General features: G+C 41.6%; 2 protein-coding genes across 4 annotated transcripts in view; both read right to left on the bottom strand.

Annotated features, from left to right (window-relative positions):
* Nucleotides 1–10,705, bottom strand: part of LOC138982676 (aggrecan core protein-like) — a 20,002-nt gene extending 9,297 nt beyond the window's left edge. For 2 of the 3 annotated variants that reach the window (XR_011460928.1, XM_070355999.1), the window contains exon 1: nucleotides 7,757–7,858. Coding sequence is in view for 1 of the 3 variants with exons in the window: in XM_070356000.1 (XP_070212101.1) it covers nucleotides 10,376–10,463 (88 nt within the window). In the remaining 2 variants the exon portion in view is untranslated. Of the gene's footprint in view, nucleotides 1–7,756; nucleotides 7,859–10,375 lie in introns of those variants that run through there. The other variant, XM_070356000.1, reaches the window with a different exon arrangement.
* A 10,628-nt stretch (nucleotides 10,706–21,333) lies between these two features.
* LOC138982675 (uncharacterized) overlaps nucleotides 21,334–22,095 on the bottom strand; it is a 101,031-nt gene continuing 100,269 nt past the window's right edge. The window contains exon 39 of the mRNA XM_070355998.1: nucleotides 21,334–21,977. Within this exon, the coding sequence (XP_070212099.1) occupies nucleotides 21,847–21,977 (131 nt within the window). The 3' untranslated portion in view covers nucleotides 21,334–21,846. The remainder of the gene's footprint in view (nucleotides 21,978–22,095) is intronic.

Below are 22,095 nucleotides of genomic sequence, written 5' to 3'. Positions count from 1 at the left end.
GGAAAAAGTTGAGCTGAAATGGACACTTCGCCTTGGTCAATAACCTAACATATATTCGCATAGGGTAACCACTCTGACAAAAATTCAACATTTCTATTCCTGATAAAATTCAATTTCTTTTCAATGTAATATCTTTGTTTTAATATTTTCAAAAAAACACTCAAAAGCGGAACTGAGCCCTGAAGTTTACATTTATAAATATAATATTGTCCTAAAAGAATAATCAAATCTAAAACATTATCAGTGTTCACATTATCATCATTTCCAAATAGTATCAATCCTTTTGAAAAAGTCAAATGTTCACAATGTAAACATTCTTTGTGCAATACATTATTCAATTTAATCCAGAAGGTTTTAACAATCATACATTCCCAAAATAAGTGAAAAATTGTCTCTTCATAATACCCGCAAAATGTGCAAAGCGGTGAATTTTTAATTTTACACAAATATAAATATTTATTACAAGGTAGAATCCGGTGTAAGAGTCGCAGCTGAAACCACCTTAAACTTACATCAACAGTACTTTGAAAGGGTTTCAAAAAAAATAATTTCCAATTCATATTACTTTCACTGGTGCTATTCCATTTTAAAACCGCGGATGGAATAACGTTAGACTGCACAAACACCTTCTTCACAACATGGTTTCCTTTTTTTTTTATCACTGAGCACACTCTATCCACTGATTCATGCTGACAATTCAATGTCTTAAAATTAAATTTCTTCTGATAGCTTTTCACAGCGGATACAATTCCACAATACAACAAAATATCACTTTTAACATTAGGAAATAATTCAGAAAACTCTTGATAATTCAAATATTTACCCTCCAAATTTACTAAATGTTTCACATATATACAATTCCTTCTTCATGCCAACTCTTATAATAAATGCTTCTTTTACCTCTCACTATGTTATCATGATAAAAAAGACATTCGTACAAAAATTCATCAATATTAACAGGTAAACATTTTGCATATAACTTTTCATAATGCTTTAACACATCTTGCCAAAACTTGTTTTTCACCGTATATTTCGAGTGATTTCCCCTTTCGATGTCGGAAGGGTGTTTGTGAGACGAGCTCCGTCTTCTTCTGCTATTTTCTGCCAATTGGAGGCTTCTGCGACCCTGTGAGTTGTCCGAGAGCTTTGTCTCTAACCATTGTTTATTGATAGCTGAAAAACATTATGCAAAGATGTACTAAAGTCTGCTAGATAGCTAATTTTCTGTCGAACCTTTGATCTTTTCTTATTGCAAGGCGTGAACACTACCATAGGTGGATTCAGCCCTGCACGTGAACTCAGTGACAATCCGTGTGTAAACAGCGTCCTATCTGTGTCATAGTCAAACCAAAGGCGGTCAAGCGACGTGACTCGCCGGAGGGTACACACACACGTGTGACGACATATCTGTTTACGTCGAGGTACACAAACACAAACGCGATCGTCAGGCATGGTAGAACCAGTCTTCATTCTGAGGCGCGACCTGCCTCCGGATCTTGATACACAATTCGAAACTTTGGAAATATGCTTGGCAGCCGAGAGAGCAAGCGGGTCAGAGACTATCACCGGGGCGCAACAGATCCGTGGTTTATGGCGGATTTACCCCAAAACACGAGGCGCTCGCACAGCCCTACTTCTTAACAGCATCTCTTTGCGTGGGATTACCGTTGCTACCTATGACAAGAACCCCTTCATTCTACATGGGTCGAACGGCCAGGACAGCCCTGCTACCAAGGTTTGGGTGTCAGACATACCGATCTCGGTAGCGAATGCTGACATAGAATCGGCGCTTGTCAGAGTTGGATCTACCCTTCGCTCCAACACCATCATGGAGAAAACACGAGACAGAGACGGGAAGCTCACCCGGTTCATCACTGGGAGACGCTTCCTCTTCATCAGCGTGCCATCCACTCCGCTGGAAAAGTCGCTGAAGGTGGGGGGCTTCACTGCCAAGATTTATCACAGGGAACAACCCAAGGTCGACCCGAGTACGCTGACGTGTCGCCGATGCCTGAGACCCGGCCACCGTGCTTTCGAGTGCACCAGTGACGTCACCTGCTCAGCATGCCGCGTCAGTGGCCACAAGAGGGGAGACCCTGCCTGCCAGGCCGTCGCCATGGAGTCAGTATGGGACCGTCCTACCGGACTAGGAGCGGTCGACCACCCTCCCCCCCACGCTCAACTGGCTGACAACGACCACGATGACGACAACGATGACGACAACGACGAGCGTGGCAGCGACGCCGAAAGCGAGAAGTTCGAGGACTCTGTCCCCATCCTCCCTCCCCCCATCGCTTCCTCGACTCCAGCCCTTCTCCATTCGACACCCCTTCCCGCAGCTTCTTCGAACGCCAAAAAGAACGGTAAAGGTAAAGGCAACAAAGACAAAGACAGACAAGCGAGAGACAAGCAAACCACTATTGACTTTCAACCGAGACAGCGATCGGCCACTCCCAAGCGGTCACGTGAGGGCGGGGATTCCCCGCAGTCCAGTGACACAGCTGGAAAGCAGGGCAGGTATGACAACAAATAATCGCACATACCCCACGTGCCACACGGATAACGACCCCGTTATTGCCCACGGACTTTCCTTATGGCCGCGTCCTCATTGAACGTTTTCTCTCTAAATGTTAGAGGGATCAGATCAAAGATGAAAAGAAAATCGGTGTTTACTTTTCTTAAACAAAAGAAATACGATGTAATATGTTTACAGGAGACTTACATAACGGGAAGTGTGTCGGACGAGTGGATGAAAGAATGGAAGAATGGTTTCGTGTTCCATGAAGGGACATCGCACAGCGCCGGTCAAATGATTTTGTTTGGAAAGAATGTTAGTGAAGATGTCTCTGTATTGTTCTCGTCAAAGAGAATCTTAGCGACATGTATTAGAATAAAAAATAAATCAGTTGCAATTGTAAATGTGTATGCACCTAACGAAACAAAAGAAAAAGTTAAATTTTTGGATGAGTTGACGGAAAAAATTAAAAGTTTTGAATGCGATGAGATCATAGTATGTGGTGATTTTAACTGCGTGTTGAATAATGAAATGGATGTTATAGCTGGCGAGAATCATTCTGGGGATAACGTTGCCAAATTTAATGATGTGGTTAACACATGTGATTTGTATGATGTCTGGAGGTTTTTCAACCCGGATACAAAGGAATTTACCTGGTCAAGAAAGACTCCGTTTATTGCCAGACGACTTGATTACATTTTGGTTAGCTCCGGTATTTTTGATTTGAACTTTGATTGTGGCATTGTCAGTGTTCCTTTTTCAGACCACAGAGGGTGCCTGGTTCGATTGAAAGTAAGTGAGATTGTACGAGGCAAAGGTTATTGGAAGTTTAATAATTTGATGTTGGAAGATATTGATTATGTTAATGAAATGAATATTTTTATTGAAGGATTTTGTAGCGAAGAATTGGATTGTCAACTGGATTGGGAAATGTTAAAAGTTAAAATTAGAGAGTTTACCATTAATTATAGCAAAAATAAACAGTGTCAAAGGAGAAATGAAGTTGCAGATTTGTGTAATAAACTGAATGATTTAGACGTTTACTTGAGTAAGAATCCTAACTGTAATGATACCCAAGCAAAGCGTGAACACGTGAAAATGCAACTCGAGTTAATGGAAATAAAAAGGGCACGAGCCGCTCAGGTTAGAGCTCGCGCTAAATGGGTCGAGGAAGGGGAGAAAAACACAAAATATTTCTTGAGTCTGGAAAAAGCACGTGCAAATGCAAAGGTTATGGATCGCGTGAAAGATGATGAAGGGCGAGTGTGTACAGATCAAAAACAAATACACAGTGTGCAAAAAAAGTATTTTATGAATTTGTATAGAAAGAAAATAGATATAGTAGATAATGTTGGTAATGTTGACGATTTTTTGCAAGGCTGCAGCGTTCCTTCTCTTTCCGACGAAGATAAGAACAGCTGCGAGGGCTCTCTAACTGCTAATGAACTGTTGCACGCACTAAAACAAATGAAAAATGGCTCTTCCCCAGGTTCTGATGGCATTACAATTGAATTTATTAAAGTATTTTGGTCTCGAGTGAGTATATTTATATCACGTTCTTTTTCAGCAGCATTTGATAATGGTAGTTTGTCTGCGTCTCAAAGAAATGCTGTCATTGTGTTAATTCATAAAGGTAAAAACCTTCCGAGAGATGAATTAAATAATTGGCGTCCAATTTCGCTAACAAACAGTGATTATAAATTACTGGCGAAGTGTCTGGCTTTACGCATGAACAAAGTTGTACATAATGTGATTAATCCTGATCAGGTTGGATATATTAAAGGGAGGCAAGTTTCATCTTTGTTAAGATTGATTGATGACGTCATAGATCAAATGAATGTGCAAGATAAACCAGGTCTTTTGGTCACCATCGACATGTTTCATGCATTTGATTGTATTTCAAAAGACTTTATGATAAATGTTTTTAAAAAATTTGGCTTTGGCCCGGAGTTTGTAACTTGGGTCGAAGTTTTGATGAAAGATGCCAAGAGTTGTGTTAATTATGCAGGCTGGTTGTCTGAGTATTTTCCAGTGGAGTCTGGAATCCGTCAGGGATGTCCATTCTCGCCTTTAGCCTTTGTTTTGGCAATTGAGTTAGTAGCCATTAAGATTAGGCAGAATAAGAATGTTAACGGTATTTCGAATTTGAATTGTTTAAATGATAGGTTTTGGGATGATATGTTAAAAATTGCTTTGTATGCTGACGATGTAACGTTATTTTTGAAAAGCGAAACGGATTTAAAACATGCCTTATTGATTTTTGATTCTTTTTACTACGTTTCCGGATTAAAGTTGAATCTGTCAAAATGTGAAGCCATGTGGCTAGGAAGTCAAAAACATTGTCAAGACACCTTTTATGATTTCAATTGGAAGAAAAAATTAAAGATTTTGGGAATTTATTTTTGTAATGACATATCAGCCTCTGACGTTGAGGAAAATTGGACAGAGCGAATTACGTCTGTTAAGCGCTTGATTGCGGCATGGGAGAAAAGAAATTTGAGTATCATGGGTAAAATTATTGTAATAAAAACGTTCTTGATCTCCCAATTTGTTTATTTTATGCAGGCATTTGTGATCCCTGATAAAGTATTAGCAGAAGTTAATAGACTGTTGTTTAGATTTTTGTGGAAAAAGAAAGAAAATAATAAAAAGGCATTTGAAAAGGTTAAAAGGATAATATTGTGTAGTGATGTCGAAAATGGTGGTTTAAATATGATTGATTTGAAACACATGCAGGCATCATTTTTATTACAATGGGCTGTCAGACTGACATCCCGCAAAGTCACGGATAAGTGGAAATGTGTTCCAAAGTCAGTGTTTTCAATGTACGGCTCAAATTGTGAATGTTTTTATTCAAATGTTAATTTTCGGAGACTAAAGGGGAGTGAACTTGTCAAATCCAAATTTTGGAAAATTGTTTTGAAAACCTGGCTTGATAACAACGTAGGCTTATGTATTGATAATAATTTATTTAATCCGCTTTTATGGAATAACCAATGTTTTGCTTATGCCGGAAATGTACTGTATTTTGAAGATTGGGCGAGAAAGGGTCTTAATAGCGTACATGATGTTTTATACAGAAACGAATTTGTTTCCTATCAGTTCATTTGTGATGTTTTAGGAAAATCCCCACGGAGAATTTTGGAATATAACATGGTTCGTGCTGTTGCTCTGAATGTAATGCACAAGACGATGCACGGAAAGAAAGAAATTGATTTGATGGATATCCCCTTATATCGTGGTAAGAAAGTACATAGCGCACAACAGTTTAGAAAAGAATTAGTAAGTATGAAAGTTGTTGAACCTTGTGCAATTGGCTTTTGGAGGAGGAAATTTAATTATGAAATTGATAAGAAAGATTGGCTGACTAGTTTTGAATCGGTTAAAGAAACAAGGTTGCGTGTATTACAATGGAAATTACTTCACAATATTTATCCCACAAACATTATGTTATGTAAAATGAAAGTTGTGGAGGACAATGTCTGTTCATATTGTAGCAATAGCGTTGATTATATAGAACACTTTTTTCTCTTTTGCCCAGTGGTGATTGAGTTTTGGAAACAGATAGAATTTTATATTTGGGTACATATGGATAAACAAATAGAGTTAACAGTGCACGAAATTATGTTTGGTGTTAAAAATCGAAAAATGCAAGCAACCCTGTTGAAAGAATTGAACCGTATAATTTTGGTTGCTAAAATGTGCATAAGTATTTATAAAAAAACAAAGGCTTCAATTCCTCTCTTTGTTTTATTCGAAAAGCAATTGCAGATCAGAAATGTAAAATTATGACTTTTATTCCTCTTTTTTATTTCTTTTATTTTTCTATTCTTATTTCTTTTATTTTTTTCTCCTTCTCTTCTCATTTCTAGATACGGACCCAAAGTTACACCAAGATGTATATAGTGGATGTCATACTGTGTTTTTTGTGTGTGTATAATTATAATGATATGCATTTTAAATACATATTTCAACGGAAAAAAAAGAAAAAAAGCTATGGTCTAAGCAAATTATAGTAACACAATCTTGGGGCAACCAAGGAAAATTGTCTAAGGGTACAAGCAAGAAAAAAGTTTTTCATTAAAAAAACCGTATTTTCAACACTTTTATATAATTGCTACCAACCAGATTCACAATATTTAGTTCTGGATACATATCCATAACAAATCTCTTTAAACATGAATCACCACAAACAACTTTTCACATCCAATCAATCTTCAATGTTGACAAAAATACATAAATATTCACCATATTTAACCTCCCTTCTTCAAGGGGTTTACACACTACTGTCTTTTTAATTTTTGCTCTTTTACCACTCCATAAAAAATCAAATAACAACTTATCCAATTCTTTCAATAAGTTATTATCAGGATCGGGCAGACACATAAACAAATGTGTAATCTTTGACAATACAAGGGTTATAATAACTATTATTTTACCTAGTGGGGTAAGATGTCTCTTTCCCCATACATATAAAATCTTTTTAATATCTTTTAATTTATCCTGATAATTAATGTGAACAATACATTGTAAATCAACCGAAAAATGTATACCCAAAACTTTAAAAATACCAGGGTTCCAGCAAATATTTTGATCTTGTAAAATTCTAACATGCGAATTCTTTTTACTACCTATCCAAATAACATTTGTTTTATCGTAATTCATATTCAAACCAGATATATTTGCGAACAGCTTAAGTGTACGTATAGCGTCTACAAATGACTCCTTACTTCCATATAAGAAAAGGGTGGTGTCATCTGCAAACTGCGACAGTAAAACATCTCGTTCTTTTAATCTAATCCCTTTAATTTTATCATTTTGTTTAATCATTATAGACAGCCACACCATTCTTATTTGTTTCTTTTCCTGCTACCCATACATTGTAACCCCAAGCTGAGCGAAGAAAGTTTTCGGCCTCAGTTTTTATATGGGTCTCCTGTAAAAAGTAAATATTACAGTTCTGGCTCCGTAAATATGCTAACACATCCTTGCGTTTCATATAGTCATGTACACCATTAACATTCACTGAACACAAGGTAACACAATTTCCCAAATTATTTGTCATGGATTAAATGGAAAATAATACATCATGTGGGCTATCTCCCAATCTTCCACAATAGAGATAGAGAGAACAATAAATAATACTTTCACAAACACAGAGACCAACATTTTTAATGGCGACCGTCATAATTGCATAAATCTTGCACAATAAAGTCACTATATATTCATAATAGTAATCACCCAAAAAGAGGAACACAGCAGAATGCCATTCTGACTGCCAACCAGAAGCTGCGCAGTCGAAAGGAAGATGTATGGTACATATTTTTAAGGAGTTATACAGGAGAAGACAGGATTCACAAACAGCAAAACAGAGAAAACACAACAACAAAAACAACACCACCTGTGGCACATGCTGGTGTGAAAGAAAGAAGAGGTTACTGACAAAAATCAAAGTTGTTCTAAATAACATCTGAAAAGAAAGGTGACAATAACATCATATGGCAGTCACTATCCAGGACATGAAACAAAAGCTGCTGCACTCCCAGTTTATCTTCCATTCAGCAGAATAGCTCTTGAGACATAATACAGTGTTTTACAAGAGAGTTTTCTGTTTTAGATTGAAGCTTTGGCAATTTCGTCTGCTGGTGGGAAAGAAAAAATGTGATACGTCTGAGGCATTAGGGGCGGCTAGGTGGGGGGGGGGGGGGGGGGTCCACGTAAGAGTTTTTTGTCTTGACTTTCAGGTGAAATCGTTTTACAAAACACCAAGGGCAATCCCTGGGAAACGTTAGGTCAGGTCATACTAGCAGTCCCTGACGGTTCTGTTTGAGCATCATCATATCTTTAGTCGGTCCCAGCAGGTTATACTAGCAGTCCATGACGGTTCTGTCTTGGCATCATCATATCTTGAGTCGGTCCCAGCAGGTTATACTAGCAGTCCATGACGGTTCTGTTTGAGCATCATCATATCTTTAGTCGGTCACAGCAGGTTATACTAGCAGTCCATGACGGTTCTGTCTTGGCATCATCATATCTTTAGTCGGTCACAGCAGGTTATACTAGCAGTCCATGACGGTTCTGTCTTGGCATCATCATATCTTGAGTCGGTCACAGCAGGTTATACTAGCAGTCCATGACGGTTCTGTTTGAGCATCATCATATCTTTAGTCGGTCACAGCAGGTTATACTAGCAGTCCATGACGGTTCTGTCTTGGCATCATCATATCTTTAGTCGGTCACAGCAGGTTATACTAGCAGTCCATGACGGTTCTGTCTTGACATCATCATATCTTTAGTCGGTCACAGCAGGTTATACTAGCAGTCCATGACGGTTCTGTCTTGGCATCATCATATCTTTAGTCGGTCACAGCAGGTTATACTAGCAGTCCATGACGGTTCTGTCTTGGCATCATCATATCTTTAGTCGGTCACAGCAGGTTATACTAGCAGTCCATGACGGTTCTGTCTTGGCATCATCATATCTTTAGTCGGTCACAGCAGGTTATATTAGCAGTCCATGACGGTTCTGTCTTGGCATCATCATATCTTTAGTCGGTCCCAGCAGTGTTCCAAAGAGATATGTGTCTTGGAGTAACCCACATGAAGTGACTCCCAGCTAATGTCTTTTGAGCCCAAAAAGTTTAGTCGTCTCAATTTAGGTTAACAGAACAACAGCGCTACATTGCAACGAACCGTAAAGCCACCTTCTGATCAAAGTAAGATTATGTGACAACTCAAGCTTTTGGTCCTTACTTTTTAAACGATGTATTTATGCAGGAAAACACTTTTTATTTCAAAAATAAATCGGCCAAACCGTATGCTTGATAAGAAAAACCGATAAACACGTCAGCAGTTTGCGAACATTGCACCATACCGGTGCCCCTGCGAAAGGGTGATATTGGCAACAACAAAGTACGTCATGCTTTGTCCCTAGCAACAACAAAGTACGTCATGCTTTGTCCCTAGCAACAACAAAGTACGTCATGCTTTGTCCCTAGCAACAACAAAGTACGTCATGCTTTGTCCCTAGCAACAACAAAGTACGTCATGCTTTGTCCCTAGCAACAACAAAGTACGTCATGCTTTGTCCCTAGCAACAACAAAGTACGTCATGCTTTGTCCCTAGCAACAACAAAGTACGTCATGCTTTGTCCCTAGCAACAACAAAGTACGTCATGCTTTGTCCCTAGCAACAACAAAGTACGTCATGCTTTGTCCCTAGCAACAACAAAGTACGTCATGCTTTGTCCCTAGCAACAACAAAGTACGTCATGCTTTGTCCCTAGCAACAACAAAGTACGTCATGCTTTGTCCCTAGCAACAACAAAGTACGTCATGCTTTGTCCCTAGCAACAACAAAGTACGTCATGCTTTGTCCCTAGCAACAACAAAGTACGTCATGCTTTGTCCCTAGCAACAACAAAGTACGTCATGCTTTGTCCCTAGCAACAACAAAGTACGTCATGCTTTGTCCCTAGCAACAACAAAGTACGTCATGCTTTGTCCCTAGCAACAACAAAGTACGTCATGCTTTGTCCCTAGCAACAACAAAGTACGTCATGCTTTGTCCCTAGCATATAACCACGTCATGCTTTGTCCCTAGCATATAACCACGTCATGCTTTGTCCCTAGCATATAACCACGTCTTGTCCCAAATAGACACTAGTTCTGGGGACAGAAAAAGCAAGTAAGCATATCATGCTTTGCGTGGGCTCAAGAAGTAATAAATCCAATTTAAAAAAAACAACAACAACAACAACAACAACAACAACAACAACAACAGTATATAAAGTATAGAAATGCACAAGAGGCAGCCGGACTCTTTATCTTCTTCGGTCGTTGAAGAAGAAGAATACTCACAGTGGATGTAACACGCCTGGACGAATTGTATGTGGTGTGTAGGAGTCTTCACACCGCGAGGAATACGATGCCTCTCATGCACAAGCATATAACGAGACAATCTCCTACTGGGCAGAATATACCTGCGCAGTTTCAGCGGCACAGACGACGCACTGCCTATTATTTATGCCGCGATAGGGATTATGACGAGTACTTGGCCTGTTTTCCTGTCATGCAACGTGTAGCGGGCTGGGATAAGCTGCAGTGCGTTGTCGGTCCTGCAGAAGTTACACAGGTGAGCTGAGCCCTTTAGGTCTCAAGTCATATGAAACCGCGTGCATTTGATTTGACTCTCCGCCTTCTCTATACCCCGCGCGAGCATGGACTTTCTTTCGCACTAAAAGTAGCTCATAAAATGCACATGTGTTTCACCTCTCAATGAGGGTTGCACTAAGGTGACATGTGACACACACGTTAGATATTGTATTATTATGTTATACCGCGCCATACAATGTCACACATATAAAGCCAGTTTCTATTTATGACGACCATGCTATAAAGTTGACTATGAGGGCAGTTTCTATTGTTTGCTGGTATAAAATTAAGTACAGACATTCATATCCTCTGGCTTAACCCGGTCAGGCCTCTGAAGAAATGCTCATAACATTTTATTGATCCATGTGATCAATCGCATGAAAAGACCTAGACCACTCTGTACGTGAAGGACAAGGGACTGTATTAATTATTGGCAACTTGAACTTTTGTATACATATACAGGGATTGGCTTGGGTTTTTGTCAACTGGAGGTCCATTGACTGACTCAACCATGAATCAATCAATCATTTTGCAAACCAATCAGTCAAGAAAAAAACTTTCCTTCCACCACGGGACTGCCGCAATTGTGCATTACGGCAGTGAGGAGAAACTTCTGAAAGTTGTTTACTATGCACAAATGAGAGGAAAATTCAATTCATTTCTTCTTTTTCTTGTTGCATGAGGAGGAATAAAAGGCCTGAGGACACAATTACCATATTTATTTCAATTAAGTAAGGAAGGGGGGGGGGGGAAGAAAGAACAAGACAGCAGACAAAATAAGATGAGCTGACTGACTCTGCTGCATGTCTATCGGTCAGTTGACGGATTGAGACCCATGTGTGTCGGTCTTTTCCGAATTTAACATGGCAAAAGACCGATGACCGACGCCCAAGCCAATCCCTGCATATATTTTCTATGAAGGGACTCATGTATGCTTTCTTATGATTGTTGTCTTGAACTGAATACAATGTGGAGCTCTATCTCACTCTTGTTGACTTGACATTTTGGTGTCAGAAGTATTTTGTTCGTCTGTTTGTCTGGTGCGTGTGTTTTGAATGCCATCCTGAAACGTCTTTTAGACCGGCACGGTTGACCTAGTGGTAAGGCGTCCGCCCCGAGATCGGGAGGTCGTGGGTTCGAACCCCGGCCGGGTCATACCTAAGACTTTAAAATTGGCAATCTAGTGGCTGCTCCGCCTGGCGTCTGGCATTATGGGGTTAGTGCTAGGACTGGTTGGCCCGGTGTCAGAATAATGTTACTGGGTGAGACATGAAGCCTGTGCTGCGACTTCTGTCTTATATGTGGCGCACGTAATATGTCAAAGCAGCACCGCCCTGATATGGCCCTTCGTGGTCGGCTGGGCGTTAAGCAAACAAACAAACAAACACGTCTTTTGGACACGTATGCACTGTAACAACTTAGACGCAGACACACACAGTTAACGTTTACGTGAAGCTACCACCGCTCGGCTTTACAAGAGCTATGGTGACTGGACCTGCTGCTGCCGACCATACCTGACATTCCTATTGATTCTTTACTTGGTTTTCATCAAACTTTGGGCAATTACAGTGCATCGTTCCTTTCTTCCAATTTTCGATTTTTTGTTTTGCTTTTAAATGTCCTCTTCTTGACTGATTTCTTCTTTTCCTTTCTCTTTCTGTGGCCTCTCTCTTTCTGTGGCCTCTCTCTTTCTGTCGCCTTTCTTTTTCTGTCGCCTCTCTCTTTCTGTCGCCTCTCTCTTTCTGTCGCCTCTCTCTTTCTGTCGCCTCTCTTTGTTTTAAGTGTAACTGACGGAGACTATTTGTCGAAACCGGTCTGTTTTTATTGTTCGTCAAGTGTTTCTCGTACTGGTGAGTACATTTTAATTGTTATTTTGTTTTAAATGTGTGTCAAGAAATACTTGTATTCAATATTTTATTGTGTTTTTCTTATACATGAGTATTTTTGTTTGGAATTCCTTTCGTCACCGACGTGTCATGACAAGCTTAGTCATTTGTAGGCTTATATTCCGATCATTTTGAAAAAAATATGGTTTTGAGTCTGGTTAGGCTGTAATGTAAGTCTTAAAATGTTAAGGCTCAGTTCACACAACAATGTTTTAACTTTTGATTCGAAATTCTTATTTGTGTGTGCACAGTCACATCCCCACCCCGAGTTGTCACGAAGGTGGTTGTCACGGTTTGGTGACATTGATTGAGGAAGAAACTCTCTGTAGGGTGCCTTTCTGACATTGCGATGCAAAGCGCCTGTGCTTATCGCAACTGTCAAATGGCTTTTGCTGACTAGGATAGCACGAGAATCTCGTTTTACCTCCACGCCTGGGCTGGGTGCGAGGTGTAATATTGTGCACAGGGTTTTCACGTGATAAATTCTGCTGGCTTGGCAAGTCAAGGTAAATTGCGCTATACTTTTGACGATAGCTGATTGGTTGTTGGAGTCACGTGATGTTTTTGACCAGCTAGGGGAGACACGATGTGACTGCCCATTAGGCATATGCTTTGACGCGATAAGGTCGAGGGTTCTCGCATAGGAGTTGATGGCTTTCAACACGTGGTGATAATTTTTGTCAACGTGCCTGCTCTGCGTTGTACAGGAGGGCTCTTAAAACAACGGAGAATTGACCGCCTTTTCGGCACAAGATTTTTGGACGACGAGGTCGTCAAGTATTACTCGACTGAGATTTGAAGGATTTCAACGAGTTGGAAGACTGATTAGGTCGACGCGCTTCTTTCGTCAGTGCAGTACGAAGAAGGCTTGGTATGAGGGTTTTGGCTACAAATTCGCCGACGGACGATAAGCCATACACGGAAGCGGTTTCGCTTAAGGAGACTGAGCTACACATTCATAAGCTGTTGAGGTAATAAATCGTTATTAAACGCTGTTGACGAGTCACTGTTTGTGGGATGGAATACTCTCTGTTGTTCTCTCCAGGATAGCGCATAATATGCTCTTTGTGACGCTAAAAGTATAATCTGTATATGGTCTTTGCAGATATGGAGAGAAGGAGGTATAATGACTAGCATGCTGTTGTCTCCCTTTGACCAGTTCATTGTATCTACGGTACCTATGTACTATCGGGGTTCAATGTTTGGATCAGTCATGCGCACTGATACTTCCGTACAGAGAGCCTGCCATGTGATCACCGAATAAACCGTTGCACCTCACCCTTCTTGTGTCCGTTGGTTTTGTCCGCATAACAAACCCAAGACATTACATTTGGCGACGAGGATAAACGTGAGTCATTCTTCTAAGAACTATGCAGCAGCCGAGAGCTATATCGATAACCGTTACACCAGTGCAACCGTTTGACCCACATGGTGAAACCGCCGCCGTGCACCAGCGCTGGGAGCGTTGGCTGCGAAGTTTTGAACTTTTTGCCGCTGCATCAGGGTGCAGTAATGACACGCAAAAGCGTCAACTTCTTCTACATTGTTCAGGAGCAGAAACTCAAGACATATTCTTTACGTTTGACCCTGAGCCAGCAGACTATGCAGCAACAAAGACTGCACTTACTGACTATTTCAAACCTGCTAGAAACGTGCCGTACCAGCGCCATCTGTTTCGCCAAGCAAAACAACAGGAAAGCGAAACTTTCACACAGTATGTCACTAGACTTTGCCAATTAGCAAGAGACTGCGACTTTGGTAATGGGACAGATGATTTCATCCGAGATCAGGTGATCGACAAGTGTTCATCAACTCCGTTGAGAACAAAGCTACTCGCTGAAAAAAAACTTAACTCTGGCTAGATGTATTGAACTAGCTTCTGCAAAAGAGCTGTCTGAACAGCAAGCATCAGCAATTGCTGCTGACGAGAAAGTTGTTGCTGCTAAGCACTCATACAATCGACAGAATCAGCGACACCGTCCAGCAAATCATGATTCATCTCCATCTTACAGTCAACATCGCAGTCAGAATCCAGAAGTCCAGTGTGATCGGTGTGATTTAAAGACACATTCAGGTTCCGAATGCAGGTGTTCGCGTCAAATAACCTGCTACAAGTGTCGTAAACTTGGACATTTCGCTTCAATGTGTAAATCGAAACCAGTGAACAAACCTCCGCAGAATCGCCGTACCCGCAGACCTGTCCACTTTCTCAATGATGGTGACCAGACTACAGACAACGTCGGCACGACATCAGAAGAGGAAGACGAGGACTATGTTTTCACGATCGCACCAGCAGACGGTACAGTGAAACTTCTCATCGAAGAAGAACCAGTCGAGATGATCGTTGACTCTGGAGCCTCCTGCAACATCATCAACTCTGCCGTAGCAGCCAAGCTGAAGCGCCGAGGCCTTGAATTCGAGTCCTGCCACAGAACCATTCATCCGTCTGGTTCACCGCCTATCCTCGCACGCAGGTGCACCACTGCTGATGTTCAGATTGCTGGTCGTACACCAGTTACTGCTGAGTTCCTGGTCATTCCTGGATCTTCACCTCCTCTACTTGGAAGATCGACGTCTGAAGCGCTAGGCGTCCTTCACATTGGCGTAAACCACGTTCGTCAAGATCAAGACCCTCTCAGTCAGTACCCAGGTATCTGTGACGGCATAGGGAAACTGAAACACTTTAAAGTAGCCCTCCATATCGACAAGACGGTGCCACCAGTAGCCAGAAAGCACAGCCGAATTCCGTTTCATTTGCGAGACAAAGTTGCAGCAGAGCTCAAGAAACTCGAAACAGAAGATGTGATCGAGAAAGTTTCAGGACCTACAGAGTGGATGTCAAGAATAGTAGCCGCTCCGAAACCCAAAATCCGAATGACATCAGAATTTGCGTCGACATGAGGAAAGCCAACAAAGCAATTCTCAGAACACGTCATGTTACACCCACTCTTGAAGAACTCGTCTCTGACAAGAACAACGCCACTGTCTTCAGCAAACTTGACATGAGATCAGGGTACCATCAACTCGTTCTCAGACCAGAGTGCTGCTACATCACTATCTTTTCAACTCATTGCGGACTGTATCGCTATAAACGTTTGAGTTTTGGTGTGAACTCTGCCGCAGAAGTTTTTCAGCACACCATACAAACTGTCATCGAAGGCATCACAGGTGCTCGCAACGTCAGCGACGACATCATCATCTTCGGTCGTGATCAAAGAGACCATGATCGTATGCTGCATGAAACGCTGAGACGCATCCATGATTCAGGTCTGACACTCAATCAGAAGAAATGTGTTTTCAGTCAACCACAAGTCGAGTTCTACGGCTTCATCGTCAGTGGTGAAGGACCGAAACCAGATCCAGCGAAAGTTCGCGCTCTTCGCGAAGCAGCCACGCCCAGCAACGCCACAGAACTACGTTCTTTCCTAGGCATGGCTCAGTACTCAGCACGCTTTATCGAGAACTTCGCCACCATCACTGAACCTCTTCGTCAACTGACGAAGCAGAACGCTACTTGGTCATGGGAAGAACCGCAAGAAACTGCTTTCAAGACTGTCAAAGCCGCTCTATGCAAGTCTGCAACTCTTGCCTACTTCGACATCAAGAAGCAAACAAAGATCCTGGTAGACGCAAGCCCTGTAGGGATCGCCGGATTGTTGTCACAAGACGGTAGACCTGTATGTTACGCAAGTCGCGCCCTATCTGGTGTAGAACAGCGCTACTCTCAGACGGAAAGAGAGGCGCTCGCAGTAGTCTGGCCATGCGAACATTTTGACAGATACATTCGAGGAACAAGCTTCAAAGTGATCACCGATCACCGACCGCTGCTTAACATCTGGGAAAAACCATTTCCACCTGCACGCATTGCCAGAATGATGGTCTCTACGTCTCCAACCCTATGACGTTCACATGGAGTACATGCCAGGAAAAGACAACCCTGCAGACTATCTGTCTCGTCACCCTGGTCCCGCCACAGCGTCATCTCATGAAGAAAAGATAGCAGAAGAGTTTGTCAACTTCACTGCTATGTCGTCCACTCCTGACGCCATCACGCTTGAAGACATGCAAACAGCAACCGCAAACGAGCCAGTCCTTCAAGCCATCATGAAATGTGTGAACAGTGGTCGCTGGCATGAAAACACTCATGGTATTGCCAAAAAAACATTCACATGTTTTCGCAACATCAAGGACTCACTGTGTGTAAACGCTCAGCAAAACATTCTTCTCAAGGGCTCACAGCTTGTAATACCCTCTTCTCTTGAATCTCGTGTCGTTGATCTAGCACACGAAGGACATCAGGGAATGAATAAAACCAAGGCCCTTCTCAGAAGCAAAGTCTGGTTTCCGGGAATCAATGCCGCTGTTGAGTCAGCTGTGCGCAGTTGCATCCCATGTCAAGCAAACAACAACCGTCGTGAACATCAACCGCTGCTCATGTCCAACCTACCATGCGGTCCATGGCAAGAACTCAGCATCGACTTTTGTGGTCCTCTACCATCTGGTGCATCACTTCTAGTCATCACAGATGAGTACTCCAGGTACCCAGTAGTTGAAGTTCTCCAGAACACTACAGTTGAGGCTGTGATTCCTGTTGTCGACAAAGTGTTTTCTCTGTTTGGCTACCCTGCACAGGTGAAAACTGACAACGGCCCACAGTTCATCAGTAAGCTGTGGAAACAGTTCATGCAGCGCAGTCATGTGGAGTGAAACACCGACGCATTACTCCTCTGTGGCCGAAAGCAAACGCTCAAGCAGAAACGTTCAGCAAATCCACGATGAAAGCTGTTCGCTCAGCCCACGTTGAGAGAAGAAGCTGGCGACAAGAGCTCCACAGATTCTGCAGAGTCTACCAAGCAACACCACACTGCACCACGTCGTTCACTCTTTACTTCCTCATGTTTGGCCGGGAACCGAGAACGAAGCTGCCAGAAGTCCAGTCTAACAGTTCTCAACATCCTGCTGATGCAGAAGTGCGTCAGAGAAACACATTTGCAAAGCAGAAAATGAAGTGTGCTGCCGACAAGCGACATCATGCCAAAGACTACAACATTGAGCCTGGTGACAGTGTTTTGGTGAAGCAGATGAAGCAGAACAAACTCTCCACTAATTTCAATCCAACACCTCTTCTTGTGACTGATACCAAAGGTTCCATGATCACCGCACAGAAGCCTGATGGGTCGACCGTCACGAGAAACTCTTCCCTTTTCCGTCGACTGCCGCCATCTGTCACACCACAAGTGGTCTCCAACAAAAAGAGGACGCACCAGTTACAGAACCTGAAGAGAAAACCAGGACTGACCACGAAGAAGCCCCAACTGCTGGTGAAACTGATGACGCTGTTCCGCCAAGCACCACACCTTCTTCACACGGTTCAGTTCCGCCTGCCAGTATTAGCCCACGTCGGTCCAAAAGAAATCGCACTTTTCCACAACACATGGAAGACTATATGTGTGTTTAAAGACTGAAGTGCAAGATGTGAAAACATTTCCAGATAACAATCTAGAAATCCAAGTTTTAGTGTGTTAATATTCTCTTATCAACAAAACGAACAACAAACAAGAGACAGACAGTAATCATGCCGTACAATTAAGTTGTTTCTTAGTTCAGTTTAAAGTGATATCAAGACAGATGTGTTTCTTTTCAGTTTTCAGGTATTATTAGTCAAATGATGAATAGTAAAGACCAAGTTTGTTTTCAAGAAGTATATTGAACTGTAATCAGCAAAGGATTTTATTTTGGTTCTGAAGTTTAAAACTATTTTGAATAATTTGATTTTTCCAGCAGTTAACAGTAACAGTAAATTTAAAAGAGTGTTTTTCATTCAAAGAGAGGAAAGACTAGCATGCTGTTGTCTCCCTTTGACCAGTTCATTGTATCTACGGTACCTATGTACTATCGGGGTTCAATGTTTGGATCAGTCATGCGCACTGATACTTCCGTACAGAGCCTGCCATGTGATCACCGAATAAACCGTTGCACCTCACCCTTCTTGTGTCCGTTGGTTTTGTCCGCATAACAACCCCAAGACATTACAGGAGGGAAAATAGCTGATTTGTTGTTTTAAAAGTTCGTTTGTGCAGGTCCAAATATGTAAAGGTGACATGTTTAAAGGTGGAGTGTGAAGGGTTGCGTGGAATGTTTAAAGGTGGAGTGTGAAGGGTTGCGTGGCATGTTTAGTGCACCGATGCTTTCTGTTGCACAGCTTTCTGTTTCTCCCTATTCCATTTTTACCATTTATGGTAATCTACGGGGAGTGCTTGGGTAACCGGAGAGGCTGTCACCGTCTGCAGGGATCTACCGGCAGGCAGTGACGTCACCTACAGGACCACCCGTTACCTTCAGCGGCTGAGTGAGGCGCCGGATATCTCTATTGTTCGCTGCTTCGCTCCACGCCAACCGGCACTACAGTCAGCGGAGCAGTTGTGGAGATAGACTATTTTCGGGTCGCCCACTTCGTGGCAGAAAGTTAAGTGTATCATGTCATTGCGCCTTTCACCACCAAGTCATCTTACCTATCTGTGATTATATTTGAGTGGTGATAACGTGGGGGTGTGACATCTGCATAAACCAGGGCTTTTTGCAGAACAGCTAGATTTTCCTTATCTTTACACGAGTACAGCGTGTTATTATTATTTAATAAACTTTAACTGGCACTTTTGTCAGTTACTCTGTTTTTACGTCTTGGACGTAAAACAACTCTTGAAGTGAAGTATTGAGGGAGGTGGCGAGATCGTATATAAACAGGCGTCTGAAATTCATATTTGTTGTTGATTTTATCTTTTTGTATGACTGCGAGAGTGGATCGTGGTGTGGTTAGTTAGTTAGTAGTAACTGACCGTTCATACTCATCTTTATTGATCTATGAAACGGGACAGAGGTAAGTGTCTTTTAAACAAAGCTAATACAACTTTCTGGTATTAATAAACATATGAAGGATTTCTCTCGACTCTTCATCGATTTGCTTTCAAATACATTTGCTTCGTGACAATATGTATAGTCGGCGAAACATGAGATCGTTGTTTGTTTGTTTTGTTTGTTCCCGATTGGTTGGTTGTTCATGCCTTCAATCTATTAAGCGATGCGGGACCGATTGGTTGGTTGTTCGTGCCTTCAATCTATTAAGCGATGCGGGACCGATTGGTTGGTTGTTCATCCCTTCAGTCTATCAAGCGATGCGGGACCGATTGGTTGGTTGTTCATCCCTTCAATCTATTAATTAAGCCATGCGGGACTGATTGGTTGGTTGTTCATCCCTTCAGTCTATCAAGCGATGCGGGACCGATTCAACGTTGTTTCCTTTCTGAGTTGACATAGTGGTCACGGTGATTAAACAGGGTTCGTTTAAGTCTATCGCAGTACAAGGTCAAGGTCTCAAATGTTCATGTCTTGTCACACTTGTTACTTCAAATCGTGATTATGTCAGAGAGAGAGAGAGAGAAGAAAAAAAAAAAAAAGAGAGAGAGAGAGAGAGAGAGAGAGAGAGAGAGTGTGTTTTTGCGTGTATGTACGAGTGTCCGTCTGTGTTTGTGTCAATGTGTGTGCGCGCGCACTGCAGTAACAGTCATGTAGTAGTGGTCGTAGTAGTAGTAGCATCAGTAGTTTTTTGTGGTTGTGATTGCAATGGTGGTGGTAGAAGTGGTGGTGGTGGTGGTGGCTGTTCTGGTGGTGGAGGAATGAGGGGTTCTGGTAATGGTGGTAGTAGGAGTAAGAGCAATGGTGTCAGCAGACATTGTATTCTCTCAATGATCAATCCCAATGCTTAAAGGCTACAGCAAAATGCTGTTTTCTGGACGTCGTCGTTGTCGTTGTTGATGAGATCGCATAGTAATTGCGGCAAAGAATGTCACACTCTTTAATGCCTTTTTAGCTCTTTCGCAGCCTGAATGAATGTAACGTTATTAAGGCGATTAACTGTTATATTCCTTCTTCGTGAAATGCATGAATGGACAACACAAAAGATTCAGGCTATTCACTGAAATGCATTGTATTTCTGATTCCGACATCAATCATCGTATCTACTGACTCTGTCGTTTTATTGGTCATAACTTCCAATTTATCAAAGAATGTACTGTAACGACCATTCTGCCATTCAAACTGAAGAAAAAACCTACTTTTTGTGCATATTTCCATTTCTCGGGCAGTGCACTTTCGTATGTTCAGTTAGGTCAGAAAGATTCGGCACTAAACAAGTGTTATTATAGTTGTGTTTATATGTTCTTGCATTACTTGCTGATTATTTGGAAAGTGCTGTTTTTCAAGTGTCAGCGCTTTTGTTGCATAAACACGATACAACATGTTTTGGAAGGTGCACGGAAAAGGGGAAGTTTTGTGTAAAAAAACAACTTATATCAAGAAGGATGCATTATCTGCTTGTATACTGTACAAATGTATGCAAATCACAGTCGACTGTCCGTGTGTGTGTGTGTGTTTGTGTGCGCGTGTGCGCAAGTATTGTGTAAGTGTGTGTGTCTGTATGTCTGTGTGTGATTAATGTGTGTGCGGGCGGAAATGTGTGCATGGGTGTGTGTGAGAGAGGAGGAGAGACAGACATACACATTCATACATATATAAATACATACATACATATACAGAGAGAACGAGAAAGAAAGAGAGAGAGAGAGAGAGAGAGATAGAGAGAGAGAGAGAGAGAGAGAGAGAGAGAGAGAGAGAGAGAGAGAGAGAGAGAGAGAGAGAGAGAGAGAGAAAAAGATCATAACCCGAACCAGGAAATAAACAAAGTTGTTCACTTTCATTCTCAGTAAAACAAACTTCATCACACACAGATGCTGTACTTTATTCAGGGATACTAACACTGAGAAAATACATCCACTCGTATCTTTCACCTCTCTTGCCTATCCAAGAGAAAAGATTTGGAAGGCAACCTTGAAAGCAGCAGCAACACTTTCGACGTGGTCTTGAGCAAAGTTTCGATGGCAAAAGACATTGAACGGACTAAAGAGTATATTGATAGAATGAAGATTTTTGAAGAGACAAACAATGATATTGTCTACTTTACTGTTTATTCGTAAAACAAAACTAAAACGTAAAACAATCATACGACCACACGTGCAACTGAAAAGAAGACACCTGCAGAATTACGCCACAATTAAATGTACACTACTTCTTTCGACATCGTTTTCTAAAATAAAACTGTTCTTAAATTTTGTTTGAGACGCGTTTTGAACAATAACAGGATTTGCGCAATTATGAATACCTTAGCTTTAAAATAGAATACATGTTATTATCATCTGTATTTTATTCATTGACCGTGCCACGTGACCTAAAAGCAGGTTATGCCAAAAGGTATTTGCAGACATATGGTTTCTTTCTCTTGCTGCAGGTAAAGTCCATCCACTTCCCTCCCTTGCTCATGGTCATGCAGTTGATGTCAGGCAAGGTCCCCGCCGCCCCGTCTGGTTCCCCTGGCAACACACAAAACATATCATTGGTTTAGTGTCAACACATCAATGTAAGTGTCAAAAACATCAGTTTAGTGACAAGACATCAGTTTATAGTCAAGTGTGTCAACATATCACTTTA

Source organism: Littorina saxatilis, linkage group LG12 (assembly GCF_037325665.1).
Source record: "Littorina saxatilis isolate snail1 linkage group LG12, US_GU_Lsax_2.0, whole genome shotgun sequence".
Taxonomy (NCBI): Eukaryota; Metazoa; Mollusca; class Gastropoda; order Littorinimorpha; family Littorinidae; genus Littorina; species Littorina saxatilis.
This window is presented reverse-complemented; position numbering and strand designations above follow the sequence as displayed.